Below are 12,367 nucleotides of genomic sequence, written 5' to 3' on the forward strand. Positions count from 1 at the left end.
CCCCCCAACTCATCCCCTTTTTAAATTTGACATTTAGGAAGAGAAATAATATGTTCTCAGATTTCTTCTGTCAAAACGGGTGCGGTGTTTAGGCCTAATCCTGAACTGCCGAAAGAAAAGTTTTGCCACTGACCTCAAAGGGAATGGTTTCAAACAACTGAGAGGACTTAAATTAAGGACTTAAGACAGGGAGAGCCTTGTGCTGCAGCGCTTCCCCTTCACACAGTCCCACCTCATAAGAACAAGAAGCCAAACGATTAACAGTAGTCATTCACAAAACAACAAGACACAGCCACATTTTTTGCAGCATTACTTGTCTGAAGCGTCTCTGCATCCAGTAACCCACAAGAGGAGATCAGAGAGCCAGCCTACACAGATTAAATGCTTTCTATACTGATAACGTAAATGATTCTAGTAAAACATTAAGAATGATCACATCAGATTTCAGCTGCTTTCAGAGGGCATCCCTTTTTCTCCTGCTCACTATATGAAACACAGGAGTCACCCATCCTCTCCTGAAGCTTAAGCCTCTTGCCCCATTTGGAAATAGGGCCCTTGATACAACTAATTTCCTAATCTGGAAAACCAGATCCTATTAGCCAGGCTGAAGGCAACTGTCAACCCAGCTGTCAGGCTGGCAAGTGTCCTTTGGCACAGGGAGGATCCAAACCGTGTTCGATATAGACAGAGAAAGAACAATACAACCTATTTCACAGCTGAGATCATGACATATTCTTAGGGGCAGTTATTTGCTGCAGCATATCTGAAAAAAGAATTTTGCTCCTCTGATACTGCTTTCTGATGCAGAAAAAGAACGGTATACAAAGTAAAAGCAAAATCATTCAAAACTATCTCAACAGCAACTAAAGAATCCCAAATACCAAAGTTCTCAACATCTGGGTTTCTCTGTTTTCCATGTGTCTTCAGAATGTAAAAACTTCAGGGCACAGAGTGTTTTTATTTGCGTGTACTATAAAACTTTGAGCAGGGTGCTGATGCCAAACAACAAATAACTGACTAAAGAAAGCATCAAATGCCCAGAGAAGGAGAAAACAAAATGAAAAAGCATATGCGGAACCGACAGGCTATCTTTATCTATGCTTACTAAGGAATTTTACAGGCAGTTGATCCCCAGGGACCAAGCAACTAGTCGCTGACTTTGAGTAAGCTGTGGCAAAAAAGATGGGAGTAGATCTGCAGTCACTTAAACATGGCAAGATAGTCTTGCCACGCTAGGGCAGGTATAAATCTGGAGTGCCGTACCCTGTTGTGGGGAAAACAGTTTTAGTAGCTGGTTTCCTAAAAGCTCTTTTTGGTCATAAATAGGGAACTAATAATTATTTAGAAATCAAATGAAAACCAGTAAATACGCCAAAGAAACTAGAGGAATAAATCTAAGCAGCCCCACAGAACAAGACATGAAAGGTCAAAAGGCTGGGGGTTAACAAGCTAATCCGAGAGCAACATCCTTCCACCAGACAGTGGTCACACCCTGCAAATTAACTCCAGGAAGCTTGGAGGGGGGAAAGCTGGATCAGTAAAGCAATTCCAAGTACCGGCCACACAGAGAGCTACACAGATCTATAGGGCAGCACAAGAAATTCATAGGTTCATAGGTTGTGTAGTCCTGTTTGGGAATTCTACATTAAGTGCACTTGGCTCTTGCAAAACTGAAAAATGCATTATGATTTCTTCCACTGGTATGAAAAGGACAAGACATTATCTGAACTCATTGCAACAAAAGGACACCAGAAGAGGGGAAAAAAAGAAAAGAAAGCCAGAGGTCAGCTGCAGGAATCAAATGTCAAAATAGAAGCTAGGGCTGTGAGTCAACGACCCAGTAACAGAAGCCGAGCTCTCCACTGATGAAGGAGGTACTGTCTAGGCTTTTAGTGTACATTGTTTAATACCATTTTGTTTTAATAACCTATGCTTTATAAACAGGGAAGCACCCAGCTCAGGTTACAGCACAGACCTCTATGCAACAACATGGAAGAGCATGCAAAATCTCCCCTAACAACCCTCCTCCCAGTCCTCCCTCTTTTCTAACCTCCAGCTCTGCTGTATTAGTTGAACTCTGCATACCCAGTGAGAGACTTAGGGGCGAGCTCAGCCGACAGCTCTCAGAACAGCCTCTCTGCAACTACTAAGGCAAGCAGAATTCAGAGCAGCCTGCAGCGATCCGATGATCGTGTAGCTGAGATGTCACTGCAACAGGAAACGCAAGCTTATTCTCCAGATCAACAGTGAAAAACAGGAGTCTGTATCAAAGAAAATACCAATACTGGGCTTGAGTTAGAATCTGCTTTGGCACAGATAAACAAATGTTCAAATACCTCATTCTTCATTAGTTAATGCTGCAGCCAGTAAACAAAGAATAGGTCTTTGAACCAGCTTCTTTTCAATACCACGTTTAGCTGCTACTATTGTGAATAATTCTCTCCTAAAAGGGACGAGCACTCACAGACCTAAAGTGAAAAAATTAACAAAGAAAAACACATTTGAAAGCACGCAGAAAGACTGCACGTATAGGAGAAAGGAAATACAACATACCAACATATCATCACGCAGCTCCCTGATAAAATGAGCTCAGTTAGAAGCTCCAAGCGAAGTACTTAAAATAGATGAATACTCTGGTCAGCTACTTAGAAGAGAGAATGAAAAACACACCAGTGCACTCTGATTCAGGATGAGTTAGTAGCTGGACAACTCCTGGCACGCTAACTGCTTAAGCCCTCAGTATGCTTTCCATAGGCTCCAGGCACCCTTCCCAAACACATTTATCAGAAGAGGAGAATTGAGCACGAAGCTCAAGTCATCCTAGCAAACTGTAACAATGCTGGAAGATAAGGGCTCAAATCCATCCACAGAGATAATCAAAGCCAAAAAAGCAACACTTCAAAAGCCACCTGAAAACGTGGCAATGGAATAAAATTTTTAATTAATTAATTTAATTACTAATTAAACATGAACTTTATAGATTTAAGGACAAACATGAAAAATATGCTGTTATTTTTTCTACCATCTTAAACTACACATACACAACTACATCCCTTCCTTAGGGCATTTTCCCCCCCCACAAAAAATGTCAAAACACATGACCTGCTGTGAAACTTTCAGCTCTGAGATATGCCTGTCACACAGCTATGCACCAGCACCACAGAATCCCCTGCGTTAACTCAGAAGCACGCTGCTCTGCTGCTGAAAGGCAGCAATATAACCTCATTGCGAATCACAGCACTGAACACAGAACCCTCTAATGCTACAGCCTGTATCGCTAGAGCTTAAATAATACTTTTATTCACTCAGAGAGAGACAAGCTACTACCGAAAAGCGCTGTTGCCCATCGAAGCCCACCCATCGACTTCACCAGCTGGTAGAATGAGCTAGGCACTTACCATAACGGCATGTCAGGGCCATTTGATATAAGAGTATCAGGCTGGGAAGGCGCAATCGGTGCTATTACAATAATAGCGAACATAAGGGAAAGCACATCCAGAATACAGCTGCAGATCTCATCCTCGCAATCATAACCACCCCATCCTTCCCATACTGCTAAATGTCATGGAGATCTTGGCCAAGTAGGAAGGAAAAGCCAGCAGAAAGTACTGGTGCGAGAACTTCAGGAGATGGGAAAGTGAAAGTTATACCTTGAGGAAGAAAACTGAATCCTTTGCCCTTGTGTTGAGGAGGCTGAGAGAATGACAGCTTCCTCCCACTGTGTCTGGATTCCCATCAACTCTGCTACCGAATTCTGCAAGGAGCCTTATTTGGTAGTGGCTGGTAGATGTAGGGCCAAATCCTGATCCTTTTACTCCAACCGGTATTCCAATGTGATTACACTGTTGAGAGCAGAAAGCAGCTTTTGGCCTTCGGCCATTTAATTAATACTTAAGGTATCTTAGCATTTATTTTTATCTCATCTGTAACAATTGTCATTATCAGATTTTCCATATTTATGTATTAAACAATCTATGCTTTTAAGTTTTTTTTTCCTCATCCATTTAACATGGTTTTTAAAGAATACTCTAAAGTTTTGAATTTGTTTTTCCATTTTCCCTGTTTTAATGTCCTGCAAATACCTTTGACCATGCCAAGACATCTTGATCAGCACCAGTAACAACAAGGAAGATTAGCACAGCCCTGGGAACACCGTTTTGTTAACTTTCAGCTAAACAGAACAGAAGGGGCTGGCATGAGTTCCCAGAATACGGATTTTTAATAAAATCTCAGCAATAGATCTATGAGTTCTGACTTGCCTCGGCAAAGAGCAGTTTGAAAAGCAGGCAACAGCCCCTCCCTGTTTTATCAGCCACACTTCTTTCAAGAATCAGCAAAGGCGGCTGAACCACGGGTAAAGACATCACCCTGGAGCTTGCAACACCCGCCTCAGCTCCCAGCTCCCCTGGGGATGCCCTGTGTGATGTTGTGCATTTGATAGAAGGAGCATGTATCTCAATTCCCTGTATGTGAAATTGAGGTGGTATCACCTCTCCCTGACGGAGTATTACATGGCTACATGTATTAAAACTCTCAAGACTCAAACACAACATGCTCGACGCAAACATTATGTAATCAAGACAGCGTTTCCTTTTTCAAAAAAAGCAAACCACATCATCAGAATAGGTATCAGATGTAAAGCCTTCCAACTCAGCAACAAGACTGTGAGGAAATCAAGAGATTTCCTCTAAACCCAAATGCAGTAATCACGTATTAATCAATTACTAATCTTTTAGCCAGCAAGCCACCTTTTTCCTCTCTGGATGAAAGGAGGGCAGCAGGTTTTGGACCTCCTCCTCTGTATAACTGCTTTCCTGCCCACCTGCAGCCCAGTAAGCGCCATGCCCCCTGGAAGCAGTGGGCTGGAAGCGGAGGTGCAGCGCCGCTGAACCAGGCATGCACAATAAGCTTATTGCTTTCCCGGGTGCTTTGTATGAAGTGTGCGAGCAGGGACCATGAAAGATGGCAGCTGATGCGGATCCCTGCTCTGCCTCAGCTATTCGTCTGCCTGAAGCGGAACTGTCCCTGGAGCATTGTCCCACGGAGCTGCAGAACCAAGCAGAAGCACCTTCTTTCTTTAAGAGACACCTACATAAATTCTTAGTGAAACAACAAGCAATAACCACCTCGTGGGGAAAAAGCAGGGCACAAATGGTTTAAGTGGAGAGTTAATAAAAATTCCTTTAAATAACGGTTTGTGCATTTGAAACCTTGAGAAAATATATTCCAAGAGAAAGGTGCTTTTATCTCTTGGACAGTATTTTGCCCTAAAATTTACGATGCTGCTGTGACACTACCTAGCGTAAACCTTAAGTTTTCAAGAAAATAAGGAATACAAAGATCTCTCTCTAGCTCACTTCTGCATTCTCTTAAGTATGCAGGTATATCTGCTATTTTAGAAAGAATCACATTGGATTTGTAATTAAAGAAGGTAAAGTTATGCAGTGTCTTACGCAGTATACTGGATTTTCTAGTCAGGTAATCTAGAGATAGACATTTTACAGTTTCCATGTATAGTTTTCATTTATAATCCAGTACTCCTACAAAGTAAAATATCAATGATTTTTATGTAACAACAGATTTTGGGTAGGGGGAAATACTCTAAATAGTTGACTTAGTTTTATTTTAAAAAAAAAAAACAAAAAACCCTTTAATACCCATTTTATTTTGTCTCTAATTTAGTTTGAGATAACAATTACTAGTTTGGCAATGTACTTTTTAGCAATGTGGTCTCAGTAAATCCATGTTCTCCAAACATTCAAAAGTTTAATGTTAGCTCTTTAGTTCCTGGAACCTGAACTATAGTTAGAAGGAATGAGAAAAGCTACAAGTGTATGTGGTTTTGTGCTTTGTTTTGGTTTTTTTTTGTTAAAAGGAAGTAACAGCTGTTGCTTTCACATAGCATCCAAAACTCTCCAGCAGCGAGGCAAACCTACAGTACACCAGTGGTAACACAGCGCTGGGAGGCTTCCCAAATTTTGTCAGAACAGATGAGTCTGAAGAGCATGCGAAACATAATGTAGATTGAGTTAAGAGACAGAAACATTCTTACAGCCATGTACCGTGGCCTAAAATCCTACCCTTTACCTCAGCGCTCAGAGAAGGAACTAGTCTGTTCATGGTGTTAATCCAAGAAAATTCACATCTTAAAGCCTGTGCTCAAGATGTTCCTGTTTCAGTTCAATCACAAGAGCTTTTCTTTTGCAACAACGTTCTCTCTTTTTAAGTGAAGTGTTCCCAGTTTCTACCTGGACTATAGCATGAGCCACTACAGTTTATGACACGTGAAGCTCCTAAAATATCCTCTTTTAGACAGCCTGTTAGAAGGCAGCAGAACAAAACCAGACAGATGTTTTAATATGTTTTAGATGCCACAGGCAGAATGTGAATTAAGACAAAAAGTCATTAAAATTCCCTCCTCATTTGTTGCATATCTTTTACATTGTCTCTTTACTGAAATGCATTGCTTCTGAAATGCATAATACTTCTTTTAATACTTGTATCGAACTAATAAACCTCTCCATTTCCTCGCTCTAATCGTATCTCAGACAACCTTAAAACATTTGCCCTCCAGAAATAAAAATAACACTTCTTTACCTACAAAAAGGACATTTTATCTATTAGGCAATACAAGAAGAAACAAAACGAGCTTTCTTCAGTTGCTTGCATTGCCTACCATACGCTTGAGAAGCCAGTTTAGTCTGCTCTGGAAACTTGCACAAAAATGAGGAGAAACATTTTGCTTCCTCCTGTTTTTTCTTGCCTGTACACTTCAGGATGGCTCCTAGACCTCACAGCTACTAATCAGAAAGAGAATCACAACCTCCCATAGTGCGAAAGTTATCTATACCACAGACTGCTACACAGCACAGAAATCGGAAACTTGCTACTTCAGATACTGAACAAAGTCTGTCCACCGCAGCACAGAGCTTAGCATCGGTTAATTTATCCTGCTTTTCATAATATAAATTAACCTGACATATCTCTGCTACTGGAGCTAGACAGTTGCTCGCTCTGTTTGCAACTCTGTTGAAATACATACTGCAAACTTGTCTTAAAAAGTTCAAGGCAACGATAAATAGTTATAAAATCTAAAATATTACGGAGAAATTGCTCATAAAAGTAAACAGAAGTTAGACTGAATTAGTCTAAACAAGAAGTCCTCCTGATGCCACCCAAGGACGTTGCTGAAATCCTGTCTGGTAAACAAACTGGGATCTCAACATACCAAAGCTGGCACGCTGGAAATCACACCTAGCTGATGAATGAAATAAGATGGGCTATTCATCCACTCTCCTGCTTTCCGAGGCTCGTAATGTGACACTTGCAATGAAAGGCCAAGTGCAAAAGAAGGAGTATACTTTACTGTCACAGCCCATGAAAGGTGCCACGCTCCTCTGTTTCGCGCCCTCATCTCCCAGAACCGTTTTTGATATTACTGTGTCTTCACCCATGCCAGATGACAACTGAGATGACACTAGCACTGCAGCTGCTTCCAGCTGAGTCCCCAGCACCGCTGAGGTGGGAGTGAGGCTCCTCTGTTGCCTCTCCGCATGCACATCATCCTTCTCCTATTTTATTTCATCTCTTTCCTAATTCCCATCCATTCAAAAATACTTTATCTTAGTTGACCAACAGTTTCTCTAGCTGCAGCAATGGCAGCCTGAGAGCAGGAGAGGGGCTAAAAGCAATGTATTATTAAGCTCGATGCTGGTACAAGTCTGACAGGTCTCAAAATGGCTGATGAAGCACTCTCTGCAGCCTCTACTTTGTCAGCTGAGACAACAGCAGTTACACTACCTGTTATACCTGATCATATGTGGTTTTCTTCTTTCCCCAAAATAATCATCATTTAAAGACTGCTAAACATAATTATCTTATACCTTCTTCTCTTCCTCAAAAGTTCTTTCTACCTAAAAACAAATTAAAACATAGCACTTCACATTCCAAACACTTAGGTTTCCGTTCCCCCTTCCCTTGCCCTGTATCTTCACAAGGGACAGATTTTTCAGCTACACCAATATTAGCCATGATTTACCTTCAGACACTGCACATCAAAGTCACAGTACCAATACATCCAACAATTCTATTTGCCCCACCAACGGATTTCAGTCAAACGCAGCTGGGCAACCTGTGGGCTCAGAAACAAGTTCACTAAAGGTTTATGGTCCTATAAGCAAATAGCTTTATTTTACAGCATTTCTTGGGGAAACAGATGACAGGACCAGAGGAAGGAAAATATATCTTCAAAGTGTTTGTGACTGTGACAAACAAGTAAGTTCAGAGGAACTCCATGGCTACAGCAGACTTCACACTCAAGGCTGTGATAACAGCAAGTTTCCACGTCGATTTAACCGTACTTACAGGCCTGGTCTTGACCTAACTACAGCAAAAGATGTGGTTAGAAGAGATTTATATCCTCAGGGCACAGTAAAAGTCTGCCTGCGTCTCTTACTGTCGCTCTGACGGACCTGTCCAACAGCTTCTACGCCTCATGGTAGTCTGCTCTCTGTCATTCAACAGACAAATTCAAAATTAGGTCTGCCTTTACAGAGGAAGAAAGCTCCTCAAAGACTCATCAGAACTATGATTACTCACAAAGTTGTCTTTGCTCCTTGCCCTCAGGGCAAGGAAAAAACACACATAGAGCAGCATACAGAAAAGATGATGAAATAAAAAGACATCAACAAACAACAGAACAAATCAATCCTTGATATCATAATACCTGGGCTTACTTGGAAAATTTGAGACTGTTTAGTTGAAGGTCTTCTGCAGATTAACACACAGGAGGCTTAACAGCTGTAAACAATACCTGTTTATAATCCGTGTTCTTAACATGTTTATGTTCGCGTAGTACAAGTGGCTGGTTTAGGCTTTTTCCAGCCATGCTGACGCAGGAAGTGATGTAAAACAGGGCAAATGATTAAGTAGGGACATGGGTGCGTGTTCTGCTACATTCAAACAAAAGTAAAATCCAATGCACCTTTTACTTTAGCATCTCTAACACCCTACTGTAAGCAATAGTTCCCACTCTAGCACTGAGAAAGTCAATGTCCTAGCTCTTATCATAGACACCACCACATAGATATTAAAGCCTGACTATGGCATCCTTCCTCCCTTCTCACATGGGACCCCTGCCACAAGTGGTACGGTGAAATCACAAGGTTCATCCAATCTCCAGCAGGACAAATTTCTGAAATTCAGCACCCCACGTGTGGGAAAAGATCTCACAAGGCTCATTTCTTTCATAGCACATTAACAGACTACATCAGGTCGCCCGGCGCTACAGCATGGCTGAGATCTGCTTGATAACTGAACATCAACCCGTCTACAGGGCTTCACTGTTTCCTGTTGCGGCTGAAAGAACCATGTCACTCACACAGCCCGGACCCTCAGTGCCTTAACTCAACAAGTGAGTGACAGTGTCAGCAGCCCTTCACAGATGGAGGAAGCAGCTCAGCCATGCATAACGAAGCCAGCACACAGTCCTCACGTATGACCATACTTTGTCACGGGGGTTTTCGGAACTGGGACCAATGAAACAAACAATGACGAGCAGCAGAATGACATGCTATGTGTCTGAAAGCAGGGCAAACTAGCTGGCAGAAAAAGCATCCCTAGGAATAATGCTTCAGAAGCTGCATCATGCAGAGACATTTACTCTCCTTCGCTATGAATACAAGATAAGCAAGACTGAGCTAGGAGCATCAGGACTGAGCAAGGCTTCTGCATCCACACAGCAGCAACCATGCTTGCCCATACTTCAGAGGCAACAGGAAGGTGACGGCAGAAGCATAACTAACCTGGTACTTCTAAGCAGAAACACATCACAAAACTATCCAAGAGTTATACAGGACTTCAATGGCTACAAAGAAAAATCATGTAGCTATAGTAAAAATAGTACAGAAGAGGGCAACTCCCTATGGGTGGTTCCTAGCCTAAGGCTGAAGGAAATCTTCACATCTTCTTTTACAGTAACAATACAGACGAACTACAGTTGTAGTTGCAGAATACCGTTACTGCTCCTAAAAATGGCGTTACTGTTCCAGAACGAACCACAGAGGGGTAAAATCTGACTGGGACAAGGGAATCAGGGTGGAAAGGATTGTGACCTGACCAGGGAGGCAAAACAGGGCAGAAAAAGCTGGGAACAAAGACTAACCACTCATAAGATCACTGTTTGAGCAGACAGGAGGCTAAACATTGCCGTACGGCTATAGAAAGGAAAACCAGCAGAGTACAAGATGGGGAAAACTGGGATGTAACCATGAAAAGGCGGGGAAGATGCTGAGTGAGGCGCACACTGACCATAGGGGACAACAGCAGGGGCTGCACCTTTCAGAGCACAGAGGTCTCAATAGAGAGAAAGTGACCTCTGCCATGTCCAACAAGGGCCACAGGAGGGGAGTTAGGGAACTGATAACAGGGGAGGGCACGACTTGACAGAGAGATATGGCTGAGCTGTGCAGGGGCCCGCACGGAAAGCTCAGGGAGGTGAGGAGAGAGCTCCTGGCAACTCTGATATGGGGAAAAAAGGGGAGAAAACATAAGATGCTGCTTCAGGGGGTGGGGAGGGACAGGATATCTTTAGAGTTCAAATATCGGATAATGGGGGGCAGCACTGGGGAGCAAGAGTTCAAAACTGACTTCCATGACTCCAAGAAAATATTACAGGGGGAGAGAGTAAGGAATGGAAGAGGTAAGGCAGGGTCCTGCTCTACCTGGGCACACTCATCACCCCTCAGGTAGAGAAGCTCCCTGGCAGGTCTGAACCCGGGCACTGGGAAGAAGGTGGCCTAAGCTGGGCTACCGGGGAGGGCAAGCTGGGGAGGTTCCTACATGGCTTCAGAGAGGCAGTTTGGGGATGGCACCTGCTGGGTGGCCGGGGGCAATTCCAGGAGGCCCCGAGGGCGGTTAAGGGGTCGTTGGCAGACCCTGAAGGACGTTTAGGGGGCAGCTGTTGACAGGCACCTGGGAAACAGCTTGTTACAGGGTTCCCTGAGGAGCATTTAGGGGTTCACAAGTCCACGAAGAGCTGCTGGGGGGGGGCGTTGTCAGCAGGTCTCTGAGGGGCGGTTTAGGGGATCGCCGGCACATCCCTGAGGGGCGGTTGAGGAGGGGGGGGCGTGGAAATGGCCGAGTCCCTGAGGGGCGGTTGGCCGACAGGTCTGTGAGGGGCAAGCTGTGGGGATGGCCGGCAGGTCCCGGAGGGACGGTTTTGCTGGGGGCAGATCTCCGGCAAGTCCCTGAGGAGGGGTTTTTGGGGTCGCCAGCAGGTCCCTGAGGAGCGAGGGGTGTGTGAGGCGGTCGCCGGCAGCCCCCTGAGGGCTCTGGGGGAGCCGTCGCCCGCAAGTCCCTGAGTAGCAGGGCGTGTGTGGAGGGGAATCGCCGGGAGTCCCCTGAGGGGCGGGCTTGAGGGGGTCCCTGGCAAGCCGCCGAGGGAGGTTTGGGGGGGGGGGGGGGTCTTTGGCAACTCCCAGAGGGGCGCCCTGAGGTCGCCGGCGGGCGCTCCCCGCGGCGGCGCAGGCCGAGCCGGGCGGGAGGGGGAGGCGGCGGCGGCGCTGAGGGAGACGCGGAGACAGAGCCGGCCGCGGCGCTGCCGGAGCCCGAGGCCCTGCCCGCGGCCCCCGCACGCACCTTCTGGCGGATTTGCCCGGACGTTGAGACTTTGCGGATGAGTTTCTGCGGGGAGCCCGGCTCCTGCTCCGGCTCGCTGTCCGACGATTCCTCCGCCGCGGCGCTGGCGGCGGCGGCAGCGGCGACCGCCCCGGCCTGGGGCTGCGCGGCGCCCGCCGCCGCCATGCTGCACGGTGCGGCGCGGCGCGGCCGGCGCCCCCTCCCGCCCCCGCCGCGCTCTGCAGCCGCCCGCCGCTGCGGCGACCCCTGGCGGCGGCCGCGCCCCGCGCCGCAGGCCTGAGGGGAAGCGCGGAGGCCGGGCCGGGCACGGCCTCCCCCTCACGGAGCTCAGCAGCCCGCCCCGCCCCAGCGTCGCTCACAGCGGCCCCTGCTCGGTCCGAGCAGCCCCGTGGCCGTTGGGGGCCAGAGAAACGGGAACCCCTGAGGAGGGGAGCCCAAAGGCCTGATTCTTGTGTTTCCAGCACTCCAGTTGTTCTGCTGCACGTAATAAAATAGCACAGGTGAATCCTGGGGAGCCTCCTGGCCCGAGGCGATACCTGTTGTACCCACCTCCTGCACAAGAAGGTACTTTGCACCTGCTCCATCTTACACAGTCACATTCAGGCTCGCCACTTTCAGCACCAAAGCAGCCCAACATCACTCTCGCCCGAGTCATCCTTTCCCCACACGCGCCATTCCTCGTGGGCTCCGTTTACATGAGGTAACTCTGCCCCAAAGCACTTGTTTCTCT

General features: G+C 46.0%; 1 protein-coding gene across 2 annotated transcripts in view; it reads right to left on the minus strand.

Moving 5' to 3' along the window:
- The window catches only part of DGKD (diacylglycerol kinase delta), a 63,085-nt gene extending 51,279 nt beyond the window's left edge, over positions 1-11,806 (minus strand). For both annotated transcript variants that reach the window (XM_054204442.1, XM_054204446.1), the window contains exon 1: positions 11,638-11,806. In XM_054204442.1, the coding sequence (XP_054060417.1) occupies positions 11,638-11,802 (165 nt within the window). In that variant the 5' untranslated portion in view covers positions 11,803-11,806. The remainder of the gene's footprint in view (positions 1-11,637) is intronic.
- Between the last annotated feature and the right edge of the window lie 561 nt (positions 11,807-12,367).

The sequence above is a fragment of the Rissa tridactyla genome, chromosome 6 (genome assembly GCF_028500815.1).
Source record: "Rissa tridactyla isolate bRisTri1 chromosome 6, bRisTri1.patW.cur.20221130, whole genome shotgun sequence".
NCBI lineage: Eukaryota > Metazoa > Chordata > Aves > Charadriiformes > Laridae > Rissa > Rissa tridactyla.